General features: G+C 61.2%; 1 protein-coding gene across 1 annotated transcript in view; it reads right to left on the bottom strand.

Moving 5' to 3' along the window:
* The window catches only part of LOC136852176 (mucin-12-like), a 58,293-nt gene that overhangs the window by 11,704 nt on the left and 23,822 nt on the right, over positions 1-22,767 (bottom strand). Inside the window, 24 exon segments of the mRNA XM_067126620.1 lie at positions 152-1,304; positions 1,454-1,986; positions 2,177-2,861; positions 2,961-3,656; positions 4,201-4,297; positions 4,491-5,627; positions 5,835-6,147; positions 7,600-7,862; positions 9,374-9,767; positions 10,626-10,915; positions 11,456-12,107; positions 12,827-13,236; positions 13,384-14,429; positions 14,555-14,748; positions 15,389-15,507; positions 15,683-16,324; positions 16,755-16,908; positions 17,802-18,036; positions 18,855-18,999; positions 19,246-19,836; positions 20,007-20,296; positions 20,834-21,756; positions 21,930-22,203; positions 22,251-22,377. Of these exon segments, the coding sequence (XP_066982721.1) occupies positions 152-1,304; positions 1,454-1,986; positions 2,177-2,861; positions 2,961-3,656; positions 4,201-4,297; positions 4,491-5,627; positions 5,835-6,147; positions 7,600-7,862; positions 9,374-9,767; positions 10,626-10,915; positions 11,456-12,107; positions 12,827-13,236; positions 13,384-14,429; positions 14,555-14,748; positions 15,389-15,507; positions 15,683-16,324; positions 16,755-16,908; positions 17,802-18,036; positions 18,855-18,999; positions 19,246-19,836; positions 20,007-20,296; positions 20,834-21,756; positions 21,930-22,203; positions 22,251-22,377 (11,363 nt within the window).

The raw sequence follows: 22,767 nt of genomic DNA, 5'->3' as shown, positions 1-22,767 counted from the left end.
GGGTGGTGTGGTGGCTGACCTGCTGGAGTGGTGGTGGGTCCTTCAACTGTAGTTGTGGGTGGCTGACCTGCTGGAGTGGTGGTGGTCCTGAGGTGGTTGTGGGTGGCTGACCCTGCTGGAGTGGTGGTAGGTGTAGGTGTTGGTGGCTGACCTGCTGGAGTGGTGGTGGGTCCTGAAGGTGTGGTAGTTGTGGTGGCTGACCTGCTGGAGTGGTGGTGGGTCCAGAAGGTGTAGTTTGGTGGCTGACCTGCTGGAGTGGTGGTGGGTCCTTCAGGTGTAGTTGTGGGTGGCTGACCTTCTGGAGTGGTGGTGGGTCCTGTAGGGTGTAGTTGTGGGTGGCTGACCTGCTGGGGTGGTGGTGGTCCTTCAACTGTAGGGGTTGTGGTGGCTGACCTGCTGGAGTGGTGGTGGGTCCAGCAGGTGTAGTTGTGGGTGGCTGACCTGCTGGAGTGGTGGTGGGTCCAGCAGGTGTAGTTGTGGGTGGCTGACCTGCTGGAGTGGTGGTAGGTCCTGTAGGTGTAGTAGGTGGGTGGCTGACCTGCTGGAGTGGTGGTGGGTCAACTGTAGTTGGTGGCTGACCTGCTGGAGTGGTGGGGTCCAGAAGGTGTTGTGGTGAGGCTGACCTGCTGGAGTGGTGGTGGGTCCAGCAGGTGTAGTTGTAGGTGGCTGACCTTCTGGAGTGGTGGTGGGGTCCTGTTGGGGTAGGTGTGGGTGACTTGCTGTTGTGTGGTGGCTGACCTGTTGGGGTTGTGGTGGTGGTCCTGAAGTTTCCAATAAGGTGTTGTAGGTGGCTGACCTGCTGGAGTGGTGGTGGGTCCAGCAGGTGTAGTTGTGGTGGCTGACCTGCTGGAGTGGTGGTTGGTCCAGCAGGTGGTAGTGGGTTGTAGGTGGGTGGCTGACCTGCTGGAGTGGTGGTGGTCTGAGGGGGTAGTTGTGTGGTGGCTGACCTGCGTTGAGTGGTGGTAGGTCCAGCATGTAGTTGTGGGTGGCTGACCTGCTGGAGTGGTGGTGGGTCCAGAAGGTGGTGGAGTGGTGGGTAGGTCCTGCTTAGGGGAGGTGGGTGGTGGTGGAGTGGTGGTAAGTCCAGCAGGTGTAGTTGTGGGTGGCTGGCCTTCTGGAGTGGTGGTGGGTCCTGAGGGTGTAGGTGTGGGTGGCTGACCTGCTGGAGTGGTGGTGGGTCCTTCAGGGGTAGTTGCTGGTGGCTGACCTGCTGGAGTGGGTGGTGGGTCCAGCAGGTGTAGTTGTGTGGCTGACCTGCTGGAGTGGTGGTGGGTCCAGAGGTGAAGTTGTGGGGTGGTCCTGACCTGTAGTTGGGGTGGGGTGTGAAGTCCAGCAGGTGTGGAGTGAGTGGCTGACCTTCTGAGTGGTGGTAGTAAGGGTGTAGTTGTGGGTGGCTGACCTGCTGCAGTGGTGGTGTGGTCCTGAGGGTGTCCAGCGGTTGTGGGTGGCTGACCTGCTGGAGTGGTGGTAGGGTCCAGCAGGTGTAGTTGTGGGTGGCTGACCTGCTGGAGTGGTGGTGGGGTCCTGAGGGGTGAGTTGTGGGTGGCTGACCTGCTGGGTGGTGGTAGGTCCTGTAGGGGTAGGTGTGGGTGGCTGACCTACTGTTGTGGTGGTGGGTCCTTCAACTGTAGTTGTTGGTGGGACCTGCTGGAGTGGGTGGTGGGTCCAGCAGGTGTTGTTGGGTGGCTGACCTGCTGGAGTGGTGTAAGTCCAGCAGGGTGTTGTGGGTGGCTGTCCTGCCGGGTGGTGGTAGGGTGGGTAGGTGTGGTGGCTGACCTGCTGGGTGGTGGTGGGTCCTTCAACTGTAGTTGTGGGTGGTGACCTGCTGAGTGGTGTGGGTTCAGCAGGTAGTTGCAGGTGGTTGACCTGCTGGAGTGGTGGTGGGTCCTTCAGCTGGTGTAGTTGTGGGTGGCTGACCGGGGTACTGGATGTAGTTGTGGTGGCTGTCCTGGTAGTGGTGGTAGGTGGGGTAGGTGTTGGGCTGACCTGCTGGAGTGGTGGTGGGTCCAGCAGGGGTGCTAGTTGGGTGGCTGGCCTTCTACAGTGGTGTGTGGTTCCAGTATGTGTGTTGGGGTGGCTGACCTGCTGGAGTGGTGGTAGGTCCCAGGTGTAGGTGTGGGTGGCTGACCTGCTGGAGTGGTGGTAATTCCAGCAGGTGTGTTGTGGGGTGGCTGACCTGCTGGAGTGGTGGTGGGTCCAGCAGGTGTAGGTGGGTGGCTGACCTGCTGGAGTGGTGGTGGGTCCCTGTAGTTGGTGGTTGACCTGCTGGAGTGGTGTGGGTCCCAGCAGGTGACCTGCTGGAGTGGTGGTAGGTCCTGTCAGGTGTAGTTGTGGGTGGCTGACCTGCTGGGTGGTGGTCCGGTCCTGAGTTGTGGGTGGCGGTGCTGACCTGCTGGGCAGTGGTGGCAAGTCCAGCAGGTGTAGTTGTGGGTGGCTGACCTGCTTGAGTGGTGGTGGGTCCTGGAGGGTGAGTTGTGGGTGGCTGACCTGCTGGGAGTGGTGGTGGTCCAGTAGGTGTAGGTGTGGTGGCTGACCTGCTGGAGTGGTGGTGGGTCCAGGGTAGTTGTGGTGGCTGGTGTGGGTGGCTGTCCTTCACAGGTGGTGGTGGGTCCTGTGGTGGTGTCAACTGGTGTGGGTGGCTGACCTGCTGGAGTGGTGGCAGGTCCTGCAGGGGGTGGGTGTGGGTGGCTGACCCTGAACCTGGAGTGGTGGTGGGTCCTTCAACTGTAGTTGTTGGTGGCTGACCTGCTGGGTGGTGGTAGGTCCAGCATGTTGTTGTGGGAGGCTGACCTGCTGGAGTGGTGGTGGGTCCAGCAGGTGTGGATTGTGGGTGGCTGGTCCTGCTGGAGTGGTGGTAGGTCCTGTGGGTGGCTGTAGGTGTGTCCCTTCAACTACATTAGTTGGTGGCTGACCTGCTGGAGTGGTGGTGGGTTCAGCAACTGTAGTTGTAGGTGGCTGACCTGCTGGAGTGGTGGTGGGTCCTTCCAGCAGGTGTAGTTGTGGTGGCCTGACCTGCTGGGGTGGTGGTGGTGGTTGTGTGTCCAGCTGGGTGGTGGTAGGTGGTGTGGGGGTGGCTGACCTGCTGGGTGGTGGTGGGTCCAGCAGGATGTAGTTGTGGGTGGCTGACCTGCTGAGTGGTGGTGGGTCCTTCAGGGGTAGGTGTGGGTGGCTGACCTGCTGGAGTGGTGGTGGGTCCTTCAACTGGTAAGTTGTAGGTGGCTGACCTGCTACAGTGGTGGTGGTCCTTCATGGTAGTTGTAGGTGGCTGACCTGCTGGAGTGGTGGTGGGTCCAGAAGGTGTAGTTGTGGGTGGCTGACCTGCTGAAGTGGTGGCAGTCCAGCAGGTGAGGTGTTGGTGCTGACCTGCTGGAGTGGTGGTGGGTGGTCCTGGTCCAGGTCCGGGGGGTAGGTGTGGTGGCTGACCTACTGTGGTGGAGTGGTAGTGGGTCCTTGGGTGGTAGTGGGTGTTGTGGGTGGTTGACCTGCTGGAGTGGTGGTGGGTCCCTGTAGGGTTAGGTGTGGTGGCTGACCTGGTGGGTCCTTCAAGGTGGTTGTGGGTGGTGACCTGCTGGGTGGCTGGGTAGTTGTGGGTGGCTGACCTGGGCTGGAGTGGTGGTGGGTGTCCTTCAGGTGGGATGTAGTTGTGGGTGGCTGACCTGCTGGAGTGGTGGTAGGTCCTAAGGTATTGGGTGCCTGACCTGCGGGAGTGGTGTTGGTGGCTGACCTGCTTGAGTGGTGGTGTGGGTCCTTCAACTGCTGGTGTGGTGGCTGGCCTGCTACAGTGGTGGTGGTTCCAGGTGCAGTTTAGTTGGTGGCTGACCTACTGGAGTGGTGGTGGGTCCCAGGTGGTGTAGTTGTGGTTGGCTGACCTGCAGGAGTGGTGGTGGGTCCAGCAGGTGTAGTTGTAGGTGGCAGATCCTGGAGTGGTGGTGGGTCCTGAGGCGAAGTTGTGGGTGGCTGTCCTGCTGGAGTGGTGGTAGGTCCCTGTTGGGGCAGGTGTGTGGGGTGGCTGACCTACTGTTGTGGTGGTGGGTCTGCTCAAGTGTGGTGGAGTCCTGCAGGAGTGGGGTGTTGGTGGCTGACCTGCTGGAGTGGTGGTGGGTCCAGCAGGTGTTGTGGGTGGCTGGCCTGACCTGTCCTGGGTGTGGGTGGTGACCTGCAGGTGGTTAAGTCCCCAACTGTAGTTGTGGGGTGGCTGACCTGCTGGAGTGGTGGCCAGGTCCTGCAGGGGTAGGTGTGGGTGGCTGACCTACTGGAGTGGTGGTGGGTCCTTCAACTGTAGTTGTGGGTGGCTGACCTGCTGGAGTGGTGGTGGGTTCAGAAGGTGTAGTTGTAGGTGGCTGACCTGCTGGAGTGGTGGTGGGTCCTTCAGCTGTAGTTGTGGGTGGCTGACCTGCGGGAGTGGTGGTGGGTCCTGAAGGATGTAGTTGTGGGTGGCTGACCTGCTGGAGTGGTGGTAGGTCCTGTAGGGGTAGGTGTTGGTGGCTGACCTGCTGGAGTGGTGGTGGGTCCTTCAACTGTAGTTGTGGGTGGCTGGCCTGCTACAGTGGTGGTGGTTCCAGTAAGTGTAGTTGTAGGTGGCTGACCTGCTGGAGTGGTGGTAGGTCCAGAAGGTGTAGTTGTGGGTGGCTGACCTGCTGGAGTGGTGGTAAGTCCAGCAGGTGTAGTTGTGGGTGGCTGACCTGCTGGAGTGGTGGCAGGTCCAGAAGGTGTAGTGTGGGTGGCTGTCCTGCTGGGTGGTGGTAGGTCTGTTGGTAGTAGGTGTGGGTGGCTGACCTGCTGGAGTGGTGGTGGGTCCCCTTCAACTGTAGTTGTGGGTGGCTGACCTGCTGGAGTGGTGGAGGTGGTGGTGGGTCCGGGTGTGTAGTTGTGGGTGGCTGACCTGGGTGGTGGTAGGTCCTGAGGGGTGTGGGTGGTGACCTGCTGGAGTGGGTCCAGCAGGTCCAGCCTGTGGGTGTGGTGGGACCTGGTGGAGGTGGCTGACCTCCTGGAGTGGTGTGGGGGTTGTAGGTGGGGGTGACCTGCTTGGTGGTGGGTCTGAGGATGTAGTTGTGGTGGCTGACCTGCTGGAGTGGTGGTGGGGTCCTGAGGGTAGGTGTGGTGGCTGACCTGCAGGAGTGGTGGTGGGTCCAGCAGGTGTAGTTGTGGGTGGCAGACCTGCTGGAGTGGTGGTGGGTCAGGGTGTAGTTGTAGGTGGCTGACCTGCTGGGTGGTGGTAGGTCCAGTAGTTGCAGTTGTGGTGTGACCTGCTGGAGTGGTGGTAAGTCCAGTAGGTTGTGGTGCTTTGACCGTGGGAGTGGTGGTAAGTCCAGCAGGTGTAGGTGTGGGTGGCTGACCTGCTGGAGTGGTGGTAGGGTCCTGTAGGGGCAGGTGGGGTGGCTGTGCCTGCTGGGTGGTGGTGGGTTCAGCAGGTGTAGTTGTGGGTTGACCTGCTGGACCTGGTCCAGCAGCTGGTTGTAGGTGGCTGCAGGTGAGTGGTGGGTCCTGAGGATGTGGTTGTGGGTGGCTGACCTGCTGGAGTGGTGGGGGTCCTAAGGATGGTGGCTGACCTGTGTGGTGGTGACCTACTGTTGTGGTGGTGGCTGGTCCTGCTAGTGGTGGTGGTTTCAGGGGTGTTGGTGGCTGACCTGCTTGGAGTGGTGGTGGCAACTAGTTGTGGTGGCTGACCTGCTGGAGTGGTGGTAGGTCCTGCAGGTGTAGTTGTGGGTGGCTGACCCTGGAGTGGTGGCTGGAGTGGTGGTTCTGGGTGGCTGACCTGCTGGGTCCTGTAGTTGTGGGTGGGTGGTGACTGTGGTGTGGTGTAAGTCCAGCAGGTGTAGTTGTGGGTGGCTGACCTGTGGGTGGTGGGTCCCAGTGTAGTAGTGGTGGCTGACCTGCTGGAGTTGTGGTGGTGGGTAGGTGCAGGTGTAGTTGGTGGTGGCTGACCTGCTTGGAGTGGTGGTGGGTCCTGTGGGTGTAGTAGTTGGGTGGCTGACCTGCTGGAGTGGTGGTGGGTCCTTCAGCTGTAGTTGTGGGTGGCTGACCTGCTTGAGTGGTGGTGAGTCCTGAGGATGTAGGTGTGGGGGTGGCTGACCTGCTGGGAGTGGTGGTAGGTCCTGTAGGGGTAGGTGGGTGGCTGACCTGTTGGGGTGGTGGTGGGTCCTTCAACTGTAGTTGTGGGTGAGCTGGTCTGCTATAGTGGTGGTGGACTCCAGTGGAGGTGAAGTTGTAGGTGGCTGGCCTGCTGGAGTGGTGGTGGTCCAGCAGGTGGTAGTGGGTGGCTGACCTGCAGGAGTGGTGTGGTCCAGCAGGTGCAGTTGTGGTGGCTGGGACCTACTGAGTGGTGGTGGGTCCTGACGTGGGTCCTTCAACTTTGGTGTGGTGGCTGACCTGCTGGAGTGGTGGTAAGTCCAGCAGGTGTAGTTGTGGGTATTTACCTGCTGGAGTGGTGGTGGGTCCTTCGGCTGTAGTTGTGGGGTGGGGCTGACCTGCTGGAGTGAGTGGTGGTAGGGGTGGGTGTTGGTAGCCTGTGGGGGTAGGTGGGTGGCTGGCCTGCTGGAGTGTTAGGTCCAGCAGGTGTAGTGTGGTGGCAGACCTGAGTGGTGGTGGGTCCTCAAGGGTGGTGTGGGTGGCTGGCCTACTGGGTGGTGGCAGTCCTGTAGGGGTAGGTGGGTGGCTGGCCTGCAGGAGTGGTGGTGTTCCAGCAGGTGTAGTTGTGGGTGGCTGACCTACTGGAGTGGTGGTGGGTCCTGAAGGGTGTAGTTGTGGGTGGCTGACCTGCTGGAGTGGTGGTGGGTCCAGCAGGTGGGCAGCTTACTGGAGTGGTGGACCTTCTGGAGTGTGGTGGGACCTCTGGGTGGTGGAGGGTGTAGTTGTGGTGGCTGACCTGCTGGGTGAGTGGTGGGTCCTGAGGGGTAGGTGTGGTGGCTGACCTTCTAGAGTGGTGGTAACCATGTGGGTGTAGTTGTGGGTGGCTGACCTTCTGGGAGTGGTGGTGGGTCAACTGTAGTTGTTGGTAGTTGTGGTTGGCTGGCTGACCTGCTGGGTGGTGGTAGGTCCTGTAGGGTAGGTGTGGGTGGCTGGCCTACTGTTGTGGTGGTGGGTCCCTTGGGGTGTAGTTGTGGGTGGCTGACCTACTGGGGTGGTGGTGGGTCCTGAGGATGTAGCTGTGGAGGCTGACCTGCTAGAGTGGTGGTAAGTCCAGCAGGTGTAGTTGTGGGTGGCTGACCTTCGGGGGTGGTGGTAGGTCCTGGGGGTAGGTGGGTGGCTGACCTGCTGGGTGGTGGTCCTTTCCTGTAGGTAGTTGTGGGTGGCTGACTCCTTAAGGTGCAGTTGTGGAGTGGTGGTGGGTTCAGCAGGTGTAGGTGTGGGTGGCTGACCTGTGTTGGAGTGGTGGGTCCTTTCAACTGTAGTTGTGGGTGGCTGACTGCTGGAGTGGTGGTGGGTAGGTGAGAGGTTGTGGGTGGCTGACCTGCTGGAGTGGAGTGGTAGGTCCTGGGTAGTCCTGGGTAGGTGTTGGTGGCTGACCTACTGGAGTGGTGGTGGGTCCTTCAACTGTAGTTGTGGGTGGCTGGCCTGCTACAGTGGTGGTGGTTCAGCAGAGTGTAGTTGGTGGCTGACCTGCTGGGTGGTGGTAGGTCCAGAAGGTGTAGTTGTGGGTGGCTGACCTGCTGGGTGGTGGTAAGTCCAGCAGGTGTAGTTGTGGGAGGCTGACTGGGTGCTGGAGTGGTGGTATTGGTGGTCCTGTTGGAGTGGTGGTGAAATAGCTGTAGTTGTGGGTGGCTGGACCCACTGGAGTGGTGGTGGGTCAGTCAACTGTAGTTGCTGGTGGCTGACCTGCTGGAGTGGTGGTGGTTCAGAAGGTGAAGTTGCAGGTGGCTGACCTGCTGGAGTGTGTGGGTCCTTCAGCTGTAGTTGTGTGTGGCTGTCCGACCGGGAGTGGTGGTGGGTCCTTCAATGCAGTTGTGGGTGGTTGACCTGCCGAAGTGGGTGGGTAGTCCTGTAGGAGTAGGTGTTGGTGGCTGACTTGCCTGGAGTGGTGATGGGTTCTTCAGCTGGTCCACCTGTGGGAGTGGTTGGGTGAGGATGGTTGTGGCTGGCCTGTTACAGTGGTGGTGGTCCTGTAGGGGTAGGTGTAGGTGGCTGACCTGCTGGGAGTGGTGGTGGGTCCTTCAACTGTAGTTGTGGTTGGCTGACCTGCAGGAGTGGTGGTGGGTCCAGCAGGTGGTGGATACCATTGAGGTGGTTAGGTCTGCCTGCAGTGGTGGTGGGTCCTGAGGGGTGTAGAAGGTGGGTGGCAGACCTGCTGGAGTGGTGGTGGTCCTGTAGAGGTAGGTGTGGGTTGCTGACCTGCTGGAGTGGTGGTGGGTCCTGTCAACTGTATGTGGGTGGCTGACCTGTGAGGTGGCAGGTCCAGCAGGTGTTGCTGTGGCTGGCTGACCTGCCAGGTGGTGGTAAGTCCAGCAGGTGTGGTTGTGGGTGGCTGACCTGCCCGGAGTGGTGGTAGGTCCTGGGGTAGGTGTGGGTGGCTGACCCTACTGGAGTGGTGTGGTGGGTCCTTCAACTGTAGTTGTGGGTGGCTGACCTGCTGGAGTGGTGGTGGGTTCAGCAGGTGTAGTTGTGGGTGGCTGACCTGCTGGAGTGGTGGTGGTTCTTTGGCAGCTGTAGTTGTGGGTGGCTGACCTGGGGGGAGTGTGGTGGGTCCTGAGGATGTAGTTGTGGGTGGCTGACCTGCTGGGTGGTGGTAGGTCCTGTAGGTAGGTGTTGGTGGCTGTTGTTGCTGGAGTGGTGGTGGGTCCTTCAACTGTAGTTGTGGGTGGCTGGCCTGCTAGCAGTGGTGGTGGTTCCAGTAAGTAGTTGTAGGTGGCTGACCTGCTGGGTGAGTGGTGGAGGTCCAGAAGGTGTAGTTAGGTGGCTGACCTGTTGGGTGGTGGTAAGTCCAGCAGATGCTGGGTGGTGGTGGGTCCTGTTGTGGGTGGCTGACCTGGGTGGAGTGGTGTTGTGGGTCTGACCTAGGGTAGGTCCTGGAGTGTGTGGGTGGCTGACCTGCTGGAGTGGTGGTGGGGTCCTCAACTGAAGTTGTGGGTGGCTGACCAGTGCTTGTTCAATGGTGGTGTGGTGGCTGTCCAGCAGGTGAAGTTGTGGGTGGCTGACCTGCTGGAGTGGTGGTGGGTCCGAAGTGTGTAGTTGTGGTTGTGGGTGGCTGACCTGCTGGAGTGGTGGTAGGTCCTGGGGGTAGGTGTGGGTGGCTGACCTACTGGAGTGGTGGTAAGTCCTTCAGGTGTAGTTGTGGGTGGCTGACCTTGGAGTGGTGGTGGGTCCTGGAAGGGTGTAGTTGTGGGTGGCTTTGACCTGCTGGTGGTGGTGGGTCCTTAGGGTAGGGGTGAGGGCTGACCTGCTGGGTCCAGGATGTGGTGTGGTGGTCCTGCAGGTGTAGGTCTTGTGGGTGGCTGACCTACTGGAGTGGTGGTGGTCCCTGACGGTGTAGGTGTAGTTGGTTGGCTGAGGTGGTTGTCCTGAGTGGTGGTGGGTGGCTGACCCAGCAGTTGTAGTTGTGGGTGACTGACCTGCTGGAGTGGTGGTGGGTCGTGGCTGACCTGCTGGGGTGGAGGTTCTTGTGGTGTGGCTGACCTGTTGTGGGAGTTGGTGGTGGCTCCTGTAGGTGAGTCCAACAGGTGTGGTGTGGGTGGCTGACCTGCTAGGAGTGGTGGTAAGTCCAGCAGGTGTAGTTGTGTGGCTGACCTGCTGGGTGGTGGTGGGTCCTGAGGGTATAGGTGTGGTTGGCTGGCCTGCTGGAGTGGTGGAATCCTTTAGGGGTAGGTGTGGTTGGCTGACCTACTGTTGTGGTGGTGGGTCCTTTAGCTGCTAGTTGTTGGTGGCTGACCTGCTGGAGTGGTGGGTATATCCAGCAGTGTGGTGGGGTGCTGACCGGCTGAGGTGGTGGCCAAGTCCAGCAGGTGAAGTTGTGAGTGGCTGACCTGCCGGAGTGGTGGTAGGTCCTGTAGGGGGTAGGTGTGGTGGCTGACCCCTACTGGAGTGGTGGTGGGTCCTTCAACTCTAGTTGTGGGTGGCTGACCTGCTGGGTGGTGGTGGGTTCACTAGGTGCAGTTGTAGGTGGCTGACCCTGCTGGAGTGGTGGTGGGTCCTTCAGCTGTAGTTGTGGGGCTGACCCTGGGAGTGGTGGTGGGTCGGGAGGATGGTGGGTGGCTGACCTCCTGGAGGTCCTGTGAAGTTGGTGGGTGGCTGATCTGCTGGAAGTGGCAGGTCCTGGCTGGGGGTTGTGGTGGCTGGGCAGTGAGGTGGTTGTGTGATTGTGGTGGCTGACCTGCTGGAGTGGTGGTGGGGTCCTTCCAAGTTGTGGGTGGCCCAGCCTGCTGGGTGGTGGCCAAGGGCAGGTGTGGTTGTGGTGGCTGACCTGCTGGTGGTGGGTCCACTAGGTGTGGGTGTAGGTGGCTGACCTGCTGAGTGTGGTGGTAGGTCCAGAAGGCGTAGTGTGGGGTGGCTGACCTGCTGGAGTGGTGTGGGTTCAGTAGGTTAGATGGGGTGGCTGATCTGCTGGAGTTGTGGTGGGTCCTTCAGATGTAGTTGTGGAGTGGTTTACCTGCTGGAGTGGTGGTGGGTTCAGCAGGTGATTGTTGGTGGCTGACCTGCTTGAGTGGTGGTGGGTCCTTCAGCTGTAGTTGTGGGGGTGGCTGACGGTGGTGGTGGTTCCAGTAGTGTGGTGTAGGTCCTAAGTGGTGGGTCGTGAGGTGTGGTGTGGGTGGCTGACCCCGGAGCGGTGAGTGGGTCAGCAGGTCAGGTGGTGGTGGGTCCTGAGGTGTGGTGTGGGTGGCTGACCTGCTGGAGTGGTGGTGGGGTCCTTCAACTGTAGGTGTGGGTGGCTGACCTGCGCACAGTGGTGGTGGTTCCTTCAGGTGTGAGCCTGTGGGTGGCTGACCTACAGTGGTGATGGGAGGTGTGGTGGTGGGTCCCAGTGGGTCCTAGTTGTGTTGTTGGCTGACCTGCTGGAGTGGTGGTGGGTCCAGCAGGTGTAGTTGTAGGTGCTGACCTGATGGAGTGGTGGTAAGTCCAGCAGGTGTAGTTGTGGGTGGCTGTCCTGCTGGAGTGGTGGTGGAGTCCTGTTGAGGTAGGTGTGGTATTGACCTGCATTGTTGTGGTGGTGGATTCAACTGTAGTTGTGTGGTGGCTGACCTGTTGAGTGGTGGTGGTCCAGCAGGTGTTGTTGTGGGTGGCTGACCTGGGCTGGAGTGGTGGTGGGTCCTGAGGATGTAGTAGTGGTGACTGACCTCCTGGAGTGGTGGTAGGTCCTGTAGGGGTGGTGTGGGTGGCTGACCTACTGGGTGGTTGTGGGTCCTTCAACTGTAGTTGTGTGGCTGACCTGCTACAGTGGTGAGGTGGGTTCAGCAGGTTAGCTGTAGGTGGCTGACCTGCTGGAGTGGTGGCGGGTCCAGCTGTAGTTGTGGGTGGCTGACCTTACAGAGTGGTGGTGGGTCCTGGAGGATGTAGTTGTGGGTGGCTGACCCAAGGGGAGTGGTGGCAGGTCCCAGGGTAGGTGCTGGTGGCTGACCTGCTGGAGTGGTGTAGGGTCCTTCAACTGTAGTTGTGGGTGGCTGGCCTGCTGGGCGTGGTGGTTCCAGTGGCAGAAGTTGTAGGTGGCTGACCTGCTGAGTGGTGGTAGGTCCAGAAGGTGAAGCTGTGGGGTGGTCGACCCAAGGAGTGGTGGTAAGTCCAGCAGGTGTAGTTGTGGGTGGCTGACCTGGTGAGTGGTGGTAGGTCCTGTAGGGGGGTAGGTGGGTGGGCTGACCTGCGGTGGAGTGGTGGTGGGTCCTGAGGGTGTAGTTGTGGGTGGCTGACCTGCTGGGTGGTGGTGGGTCCTTCAGCAGTTGTGGGTGGCTGACCTGCTGGCTGTGGTGGGAGTGGTGTGGTTGTGGGTGGCTGACCTGCTCAGTGGTGGTAGGGTAGGTGTTGGTGGCTGACCTGCTGGAGTGGTGGTGGGTGGGTGTGGTTGTGGTGGTGACCTGCTGGAGTGGTGAGGTGGTGCCAGCAGGTGTGGTTGTAGGTGGCTGACCTGCTGGAGTGGTGGTGGGGTCCTGTAGTTGTGGGTGGCGACCAGGTGTGGGTGGCTGACCCTGTTGGTGGCACACCTGCTGGAGTGGTGAGGTCCTGTAGGGCAGGTGTGGTGGCTGACCTGCTGGAGTGGTGGTGGGTCCTTCCAGTAGTGTTGGTGGCTGACCTGCTGGAGTGGTGGTGGTTCAGCTGTGGTTGTGTGGTGGCTGACCTGCTGGAGTTGTGGTGGGTCCTGAGGGCAGTAGTTCTGGGTGGCTGACGGCGGCGGGTTGAGTGGTGGTAGGTCCTGTAGGCTAGGTGTGGGTGGCTGGACCTGCTGGGTGGTTTGGTGTAAGTCCAGCAGGTGTGGTGGTGTGGGTGGGCTGACCTTCTGGAGTGGTGGTGGTCCAGCAGGTGTAGTTGTGGGTGGCTGATCTGTCGGGAGTTGTGGTGGTCCTGTAGGGGTAGGTGGTGGTGGCTGGCCTACGGAGTGGTGGTGGTCCGCGCGCGGCGGCGGCGGCGGTGCGGCAATCTGCAGGGTGGTGGTGGGTGGTGGCAGGTGTGGTAGGTGGTGACCTGTTGGCGGTGGTGGTGGTCCTTCAGGTGTAGTTGTGGGTGGTGGCGGTTAGTGGTGGTGGGTCAGTGCGGTGGTGGTGGGTGGCTGTGGTGCGGGAGTGGTGGTAGGTCCCAGGGGTGCGGTGTTGGTGGCTGACCCAGGGAGTGGTGGTGGGTCCTTCAACTGTAGTTGGGGGGTGGCGTGGTACAGTGGTGGTGGTGGTGGTGGTGGTTGTGGGTGGCTGACCTGGTGCGGTGTGGTGGTGTCCAGCAGGGTGGTGGTGGTGGTGCGGTGGTGGTGGTGGTGGTGGTGGTCCAGCAGGTGTAGTTGTGGGGTGGGTGACCTGCTGGAGTGGTGGTATGTCCTAGGGGTAGGTGGTGGGTGGTGACCTGGTGGTGGTGGTCCTTCAACTTTAGTTGTGGGTGGTGGACCTGCTGGGTGGTGGTGGCAGCAGGTGGTGGGTAGGTGGCTGGCCTGCTGTAGTGGTGGTGGTCCCCAGCTGTAGTTGTGTGGTGGCGGGTGGTGGTGGCAGGTAAGTGGTGGGGTGGCGGTGGCTGACTTGTTTGTGGTGGTGGTGGTGGTGGTGGTGGTTGTGGGTGGCTGGTGGTGCTGGAGTGGTGGTAGGTGGTGGTGGTGGTGCGGTGTGGGTGGCTGACCTGCTGGAGTGGTGGTGGGTCCTTCAACTGTAGTTGTGGGTGGCTGGCCTGCTGAGTGGTGGTAGGTCCTGGTGGGGTGGGTGGTGGGTGGCTGGTGGTGGTGGTGGTGGTGGTGGTTCCAGGTGGTGGTGTGGTAGGCTGACCTACTGGGGTGGTGCTGGGTGGTGGTGGGTGTAGTTGTGGTGGCTGGTGCAGGAGTGGTGGTGGTCCAGCAGGTGTATTGGTGGGTGGCTGACCTGGTGGAGTGGTGGTGGTCCTGGTGGTGAAGTGGTGGTGGCTGGTGGTGGTGTGGTGGTAAGTGGTGCGGTAGTTGTGGTGGTGGTGGTGGTGGTGGTGGTGGTGGTGGTGAGGGTGGTGGTGGTGGTGGCTGACCTTTCTGGAGTGGTGGTAGGTCCTGTAGGGGTAGGTGTGGGTGGCTGACCTGCTGGAGTGGTGGTGGGTCCAACTGTGTGGTTGTTGGTGGCTGGCCTGGCGGTGGTGGTGGTGGTCTCGGTGGTGGTGGTGCGGTGGCTGACCTGCTGGAGTGGTGGTGGGTGCGGTGGTGTGTAGTTGTGGGTGGCTGACCTGCTGGGAGTGGTGGGCAAGACCTGGAGTGGTGGTGGGTAGTTGTGTGGTGGCTGACCTGCCGGAGTGGTGGTAGGTCCTGTGGGGTAGGTGTGGTGGCTGACCTGCTGGAGTGGTGGTGGGTCCTTGTGGGTGTAGTTGTGGGTGGCTGGCCTGCTGGAGTGGTGGTGGTTCCAGTAGGTGTAGTTGCAGGGGTGGCTGACCTGCTGGAGTGGTGGTGGGTCCTAAGGGTGTAGTTGTGGGTGGCTGACCTGCGGGAGTGGTGGTGGTCCAGGTAGTTGTGGGTGGCTGACCTACTGGTGGTCCTGGCCTGGTGTAGTTCGGGTGGCTGACCTGCTGGAGTGGTGGTAAGTCCAGGTGTAGTTGTGGGTGGCTGGTGGTGGTGGAGTGGTGGTGGTCCTGCAGGGTGTACTTGTGGGTGGCTGACCTGCTGGAGTGGTGGGTCCTGTAGGGGTAGGTGTGGGTGGCTGACCTGCTGGAGTGGTGGTGGTCCAGCAGGTGCAGTTGTGGGTGGCTGACCTGCTGGAGTGGTGGTGGTCCTGTCAGTTGTGGTTGTGGGTGGCTGTCCCTGCTGGAGTGGTGGTGACCTGCTGGTGTAGTGGTAGGGAGGTGTAGTTGTGGTGGCTGACCTGCTGGAGTGGTGGTGGGTCCTTCCTGTAGGTGGTGGTGTACAGTGGTGAGTGGAGTCCGGTGGGTGTGGGTGGTGACCTACTGGGTGTGGTGGGTCCTTCAACTGTAGTTGTGGGGGGCTGACCTGCTACAGTGGTGGTGGTGGTGGCTGACCTTCTGGAGTGGTGGTGAAGGTCCTGAAGTTGGTGGCTGTGGTGGTGGTGGTCCTGCAGGTGTAGTTGTGGGTGTGGCTGGAGTGGTGGTAGGTCTGTAGGGAGGTGGTATTGGTGGCTGACCTGGTGTGGGTAAGTCCAGCAGGTGTAGTGGTGGTGGCTGGCCCTGCTGGAGTGGTGGAAGTTATGGTGGTGACCCTGTAGGCGGTGTAGGTGTGGGTGGCTGACCTGCTGGGTGGTGGGGTCCTTCAACTGGGCGGTTGTGTGGTGGCAGTGGCCTGCTGGAGTGGTGGTGGGCAGCAGGTGGTTGTGTGGGTGGCTGACCTGCTGGGTGGTGGTGGGTCCTTCAGGTAGTTGTGGGTGGTTGACCTGCTGGAGTGGTGGTGGGTCCGGGTAGGTAGGTGGCTGGTGGGTGTGGCTGACCTACTGACCTGTGGGGTGGTGGGTCCTTCAGGATGTAGTTGTGGGTGGCTGGCTGCTGGAGTGGTGGTAGGGTCCTGTAGGGGTAGGTGTGGGGTGGCTGACCTGCTGGAGTGGTGGTGGGTCCTTCAACTGTAGTTGTGGGTGGCTGGCCTGCTGTGAGTGCTGCAGTAGGTCTGACCTGCTGGGTGGTGAGGGTAGGTGTGGGTGGGTGGGGACCCAGGGTGGTGGTTCCAGCAGGTGGTGTGGTGGACCTTCCAGTAGTGGGTCCTGAGGGTTGTAGGTGGCTGACCTGCTGGGTGGTGGTAGGTCCTGTAGGGGTAGGTGTGGGTCCTGACCTACTGTTTGTGGTGGTGGTCCTTCAACTGTAGTTGTTGGTGGCTGACCTGCTGGAGTGGTGGTAAGTCCAGCAGGGTGGTGGGTGACCCAGCAGGTGTAGGTTTGGGTGGCTGACCTGCTGGAGTGGTGGTGGGTCCTTCAACGGGTGTAGTTGTGGGTGGCTGACCTGCTGGAGTGGTGGTGGGTTCAGCAGGTGTAGTTGTGGGTGGCTGACCTGCTGGAGTGGTGGTGGGTCCTTTGGCTGTAGTTGTGGGTGGCTGACCTGTGGGTGGTGGCTGACCAGTTGTGGGTGGCTGACCTGCTGGAGTGGTGGTAGGTCCCAGGAGGTGTGGGTGGCTGACCTGCTGGAGTGGTGGTGGGTCCTTCAACTGTAGTTGTGGGTGGCTGGCCTGCTACAGTGGTGGTGGTTCCAGTAGGTGTAGTTGTGGTGGCTGACCTGCTGGAGTGGTGGGAGGTCCCAGAAGGTGTAGTTGTGGGTGGCTGACCTGTTGGGGTGGTGGTAAGTCCAGCAGGTGTGGTTGTGGTGGCTGACCTGCTGGAGTGGTGGTGAGTCCTGTAGGGGTAGGTGTGGGTAGGTGTGTGGTGGCTGTTGACCTGCTGGAGTGGTGGTGGGTGCAACAGGTGTAGTTGTGGGTGGCTGACCTGCTGGAGTGGTGGTGGGTCCTGCTGTAGGGTGGTACCTGTGTTGGTGGCTGAGGACCTGCTGGAGTGGTGGGTGGGTCCTAGGGGTAGGTGTGGTGGCTGACCTGCTAGTGGGGTGGTGGTGGGTTCCAGCAGGTGCAGTTGTGGGTGGCTGACCTGCTGGGTGGTGGTAGGTCCAGAGGGCAGGTGTGGGTGGCTGACCTGCTGTTGTAGTGGAAGTCCAGCAGGTGTAGTTGTGGGTGGCTGGACCTGCTGGAGTGGTGGTAGGTCCTGAAGGTGGTGTTGTGGGTGACCTGCTGGAGTGGTGGTGGGTCCTTCAACTGTAGTTGTGGGTGGCTGACCTGCTGGAGTGGTGGTCAGGAGGTGTAGTTAGGGGTGACCTGCTGGGTGGTGGTGGGGTCCTTCAGCTGGAGTTGTGGTGGACCTGGGTGGTGGTGGGTCAGGATGTAGTTGTGTGGCTGACCTGCTGGTGGTGGTGGTCCTCAGCAGGTAGGTGTTGGTGGCTGACCTGCTGGAGTGGTGGTGGTCCTGGTGTAGTTGTGGGTGGCAGCTGCTACAGGGGTTGGTTGGGTGTAGTTGTAGGACTGACCGGGGAGTGGTGGTGGGTCCTGAGGATGTGGTTGTGGGTGGCTGACCTGTTGGAGTGGTGGTAGGTCCTGGTGGGTAGGTGGCAGACCTGCTGGGATGGTGTGGGTCCTGAGGAGAGTTGTGGGTGGCTGACCTGAGTGGTGTGGTGGGTTCTGTAGGGGTAGGTGTGGGTGGCTGACCTACTGTACAGTGGTGGTAGCCCTTCAACTGAAGTTATAGGTGGCTGACCTGCTGGAGTGGTGGTAGGTCCAGAAGGTGTAGTTGTGGGTATTGACCTGCTGGGTGGTGGTAATCCAGCAGGTGTAGTTGTGTGTGGGTTGACCTGCTGGTGGTGGTCCTGTAGGGAGATGAGTGTGGGTGGTGACCTGCTGGGTGGTGGGGTCCTTTAGGTGTGTGGTGGCTGACCCACTGTTGTGGTGGTGGGTCCCAACTGTAGTTGTGGGTGGCTGACCTGCTGGAGTGGTGGTATATCCAGCAGGCAGGTGGTTGTAGGTGGCTGACCTGCTGGGTGGGGAGTCAGCAGGGTGTTGTGGTTGACCTTCAGGTGGTAGGTCACTGTAGGGGTGGGTGTGGGGCTGACCTGCGTGGGAGTGGTGGTGGGTCCTCAATCTAGTTGTGGGTGGCTGACCTGTTGGAGTGGTGGCAGGTCCTTAGGGGTAGGGTGGGTGGCTGACCTGTTAGGGTGGTGGTGGGTCCTTCAGCTGTAGTTGTGGGTGGCTGGCCTGCGGAGTGGTGTGGTGGGTCCTGAGGATGAGTTGTGGGTGGCTGACTGCAGTGGTGGAGTAAGGGGTTGTAGGTGGCTGACCTACTGGAGTGGTGTGGTGGATCGTGAGGGTGTAGTTGTGGGTGGGTGACCCAGGAGTGGTGTGTGGGTCCAGCAGGTGTAGTTGTAGGCAGACCCGCTGAAGTGGTGGTGGGTCCTGGAGTGGTGTAGCTGTGTAGGTTGCTGACCTGCTGGAGTGTGGTAGGTCCTGGTAGGGGTAGGTGGTGCCTGGACCCATTGCTGTGGTGGTGGGTCCTTCTGTCCGTAGTTGTTGCGCTGACCTGCTGGAGTGGTGGTGGGTCCAGCAGGTGTAGTTGTGGGTGGCTGACCTGCTGAGTGGTGGTAGGTCCTGCAAGGTAGGTGTGGGTGGCTGACCTGCTGGAGTGGTGGTGGGTCCTTCAACTGTAGTTGTGGGGTGGCTGACCTGCTGGAGTGGTGGTGGGTCAGCAGGGTTGTGGGTGGCTGACCTGCTGGAGTGGTGGTGGGTGGTGGTCCCTGCTGGGTGGTCCACTTACGGGAGTGGTGGGGTCAGATGTAGTTGTGGGTGGCTGACCTGCTGGAGTGGTGGTAGGTCCAGCAGGTGTAGGTGTGGGTGGCTGACCTGCTGGAGTGGTGGTGGGTCCTTCAACTGTAGTTGTGGGTGGCTGACCTGCTGGAGTGGTGGTGGTGGGTGGGTTCAGGGGTAGGTTGTGGGTGGCTGACCTGCTGGAGTGGTGGTGGGTCCAGCAGCTGTAGTTGTGGGTGGCTGACCTGCTGGAGTGGTGGTGGGTCCTGAAGGTGTAGTTGTGGGTGGCTGACCTGCTGGAGTGGTGGTGGGTCCTGTAGGGGTAGGTGTTGGTGGCTGACCTGCTGAGTGTGGTGGTGGTGGGTCCTTCAACTGTAGTTGTGGGTGGCTGACCTTCTGGAGTGGTGGTGGGTCCTGAGGGTGTAGTTGTGGGTGGCTGACCTGCTGGAGTGGTGGTAGGTCCAGCAGGTGTAGTTGTGGGTGGCTGACCTGCTGGAGTGGTGGTAAGTCCAGCAGGTGTAGTTGTGGGTGGCTGACCTGCTGGAGTGGTGGTAGGTCCTGTAGGGGTAGGTGTGGGTGGCTGACCTACTGGAGTGGTGGTGGGTCCTTCAACTCAGTGGTGTGGGTCCTTACCTGTTGTGGTGGTGGTTTGACCTGCTGGGTGGTGGTGGTTCAGCTGTAGTTGCAGGTGTGGAGTGGTGGTGGTCCTGAGGGTGCAGTTGTGGGTGCTGGAGTGGTGGTGGGTCCTTCAGCTGTAGTTGTGGGTGGCTGACCTAGTGGTGGTGGTGGTGGGTCCTGAGGATGTGTAGCCTGTGGGTGGCTGACCTGCTAGTGGTGGCAGGTCCTGTAGGTAGGTGTGGGTGGCTGACCTGCTGGAGTGGTGGTGGGTCCAGCAGGTGTAGTTGTGGGTGGCTGACCTGCTGGAGTGGTGGTGGTGGGTCCTGTGGGTGGTTGTGGGTGGCTGACCTGCTGGAGTGGTGGTGGGTCCAGTCAGGTGTAGTTGTGGGTGGCTGACCTGCTGAGTGGTGGTGGGTCCCAGTAGGTGTAGTTGTGGGGTGGCTGACCTGCTGGAGTGGTGGTGGGTCCAGCAGGTGTAGTTGTAGGTGGCTGACCTGCTGGAGTGGTGGTGGGTCCTGCAGGTGTAGTTGTGGGTGGCTGACCTGCTGGGTGGTGGTGGGTCCTGAGGACTATAGGTGTGGTGGCTGACCTGGAGTGGTGGTGGGTCCTTCAACTGTAGTTGTTGGTGGCTGACCTGCTGGTGGGTGGTGGTGGGTCCAGCAGGTGTCCTGTTGTGTTGTGGTGGCTGACCTGCTGGAGTGGTGGTGGGTCCAGCAGGTGTAGTTGTGGGTGGCTGACCTGGGGGTGGTGCTACAGTCCAGGAGGCAGGTGTAGTTGTGGTGGCTGACCTGCTGGAGTGGTGGTAGGTCCAGCAGGTGTAGTTGTGGTAGGCGGTGCGGTGGTGCGCTGGTGGTGGTGGTGGTGCGGTGGTGGTGGTGGTGGTGGCGGTGTGGTGGTGGTGGTGGTGGTGGCGTGGTGCAGGTGGTAGTGGTGGTGGTGGTGGTGGTGGTGGTGGTGGTGCGGCGGTTTTGGTGGCAAGTGGTATGGCGGCGGTGCGGTGGCAGTGGCGGCGCGGCGGCGGTGCGGTGGTGGTGGTGGTGGTGGCGGTGGTGGTGGTGGTGGCGGTGGTGGTAGTGGTGGTGTGTGGTGGTGGTGGTGGTGGCTGACCTGGTGCAGTGGTGGTGGGTCCTTCGGTGTGGTGGTGGGGTGGTGGTGGCCTGCCACAGTGGTGGTGGTGGTCCAGTAGGTGGTGTGCGGTGGTGGTGGTGGGTGGCTGACCTGCTGGGTGGTGGTAGGTCCAGAAGGTAGGTGTGGGTGGCTGAACTGCTGTTGTGGTGGTGGTCCAGAAGGTGTAGATGTGGGTGGCTGACCTGCTGGAGTGGTGGTGGGTCCAGAAGGTGTGGTTATGTGTGGCTGACCTGGTGCAGTGGTGGTAGGTCCTGTAGGGTAGGTGTGGGTATTGACCTACTGGAGTGGTGGTGGGTCCTTCACACTGGTATGGTGTGACCCTGGTGGAGTGGTGGGTAGGTCCTTCAGCTGTGGTTGTGGGTGGCTGACCTGGTGGAGTGGTGGTGGGGTTCAGCAGGTGCAGGTTGTGGTGGTGGCTGACCTGCTGGAGTGGTGGTGGGTGGTGGTGGCTGTAGTGGTGTGTGGGTGGCTGACCTGGTGGTGGTGGTGGTGGTGGTGAAGGTGTAGTTGCAGGTATTGACCTGCTGGAGTGGTGGGTCCTGCAGGTGTAGGTGTGGGTGGCTGACCTGCTGGAGTGGTGGTGGGTCCTTCAGCTGTGGCATGGGTGGCTGGCCTGGTGGAGTGGTGGTGGGTCCAGTAAGTGTGGTGGTGGGTGGCTGGACCTGCTGGAGTGGTGGTAGGTCCTGTAGGTGTAGTTGTGTGGTGGCTGACCTGTTGTGGTGGTGGTGGGTCCAGTGGTGGTGTAGTTGTGGGTGGCTGGACCTGCTGGGTGGTGGTGGGTCCTGTAAGTGGTAGGTTGTAGGTGGCTGGACCTACTGGAGTGGTGGTGGGTAGTTGTGGGTCACCTGTAGGGTGGGTGGCAGAAGCCTGTAGGTGGGGTATTGGTCCTGGAGTAGTGGTGGTCCAGAAGGGTATGGTGGTGGCTGACCTGCTGGAGTGGTGGTGGGGTCCTGGTAGGGGTAGGTGTGGGTGGCTGGCCTGCTAGTGGTGGTGGTCAGTTGGTGGTGGTGTAGTTGTGGGTGGCTGACCTGCTGGTGTGGTGGTGGAGTCCAGAAGGTGTAGTTGTGGGTGGCTGACCTGCTGGTGGTCCAGCAGGTGGTGGTGGGGTGGTGACCCAGTAGTGGTGGTCCTGTAGGTGTAGTTGTGGGTGGTGGTGTGGAGTGGTGGTGGGTCCTGAGGGTGTAGTTGTGGTGGTTACCTACTGGGTGGTGGTGGGTCCTTCAGGTGTAGTTGTGTGGGGTGGCTGACCTGCTGGAGTGGTGGTGGTCCAGCAGGTGGTGGGTGGTGGTGAGTGGTGGTGGGTGTAGGGTGTACCTGCTGGGTGGTGGTGGGTCCTTGGTGGCGGTGGTGGTGGTGGCTGTGGTGCCGTGGTGGTGGTGGGTCCTGCAGGTGCAGTTGTGGTGGTGGTGACCTGCTGGAGTGGTGGTAGGTCCTCCTGGTGGTGGGGTGTTGGTGGCTGACCAGCGGGGTGGTGGTGGTCCTTCAGGATGTAGTTGTGGGTGGCTGACCTGCTGGAGGGGTGGTGGTCCTGTAGGTGTAGGTGCTGGTGGCTGACCTACTGGGTGGTGGTGGGTCCTCAGGGTGGTGGTGGGTGGCTGACCTGGGTGGTGGTGGTGGTTCCAGCAGGTGTAGTTGCCAGGTGGTGACCTGCTGGGTGGTGGTGGGTCCTGAAGGGTAGTTGTGGGTGGCTGACCTGCTGGAGTGGTGGTAGGTCCAGCAGGTGGTGGCGGTTGTGGGTGGCTGACCTTCTGTTGTGGTGGTGGGGCCCTAGGGGTGTAGTTGGTGGTGGTGGACCTGCTGGAGTGGTGGTGGTGGTCCAACAGGTGGTGGTGGGTGGCTGACCTGCTGGAGTGGTGGTGGGTGGCAGGTGTAGTGGTGTGGCTGTGGTGGTGGTGGGTCCTGAGGGTGGTAAAGCGGTGGGTGGCTGTAGTGGTGGGAGTGGTGGTAGGTGGTTGTAGGTGGTGCTGGGGTGGGTAGGTCCTTGGTGGTTGTGGTGGTGGCGGTCCCACTGTAGTTGTTGGTGGTGGTGGTGGTGGTGGTGGTGGTCCAGCAGGTGTGGTTGTGGTGTGGGTGGTGGTGGTCCAGCAGGTGTGGTTGTGGGTGGCTGGGTGGTGGTGGTGGTGGTGTGGTGGTGGTGGCAGGTGGTGGTGGTGGTGGTGGTGGTGGTGTGGTGCTGGTGGTGGTGGTGGTGGTGGTTCAACTGTGGTTGTGGGTGGCTGACCTGGCTGGAGTGGTGGTGGGTCCTGGCAGGTGTGGTGGTGTGTGGTGGTGGTGTGGTGGTGACCTGATGGTGGTGGTGGTGGGTGGTGCAGGTGCAGTGGTGGTGGCTGACCTGGTGGTGGTGGTGGTGGTGCGGTCAGTGGTGGTGGTGGGGTGGCAGTGGTGGTGGTGAACCTGGTGGTGAGTGGTGCCAGGTCCTGTGGATGTGGTGGTATGGTGGTGGTGGTGGTGACCTGGTGGTGGTGGTGGTGGTGGTGGTGGTAGGTGGTGGTGGCGGTGGCGGTGGTGGTGGTTCCGGCGGTGGTGGTGCGGTTGTGGTGGTGGCTGGCGGTGGTGGTGGTGCGGTGGTGGTGCGGTGGTGGTGGTGGTCCAGAAGGTGTGCGGTTGTGGTGGCTGACCTGCTGGTGGTGGTAGGTCAGAGCAGGTGTGGCTGTGGGTGGCTGACCTGCTGGAGTGGTGGTAGGTCTGTAGGGGCAGGTGTGGGTGGTGACCTGTGGTGGTGGTGGTGGTGGTGGTGGTGGTGTGGTGGCTGGTGGTGGTGGTGGTGGTGGTGGTGGGGTTGGTGGTGGTGGTGGTGGTAGAGTGGTGGTGGTGGTGGTGGGGTTCAGCAGGTGTGTTGTGGTGGCTGACCTGTTGGAGTGGTGGTGGGTCCAGCAGCTGTGTTGTGTGGTGGCTGACCTGCTGGAGTGGTGGTGGGTGCTAGAGGATGGTAGTTGTGGGTGGCTGGTTGGCTGGTGGTGGTGGTAGGTCCGGTGGTGGTGCGGCCTGGTGGTGGTGGTGGCCCTGGAGTGGTGGTGGTCCTTGGTGGGGTGGGTTTCAGCTGGAGTGGTGGGTGGTGGTTCCAGTAGGGTTGTGTAGGTGGTGACCTAGTGGTGGTGGTGACCTGGTGGTGGTGGTGGTACGGTGGTGGTGGTGGTGTGGTGGTGGTGGTGGTGGTGGGTCCAGCAGGTGTAGTTGGCGGT

The sequence above is a fragment of the Macrobrachium rosenbergii genome, chromosome 25 (genome assembly GCF_040412425.1).
Source record: "Macrobrachium rosenbergii isolate ZJJX-2024 chromosome 25, ASM4041242v1, whole genome shotgun sequence".
NCBI classification, from domain to species: Eukaryota; Metazoa; Arthropoda; class Malacostraca; order Decapoda; family Palaemonidae; genus Macrobrachium; species Macrobrachium rosenbergii.
Note: the sequence above shows the minus strand (reverse complement) of the source record. Positions and strands in the feature narration are given on the sequence as shown.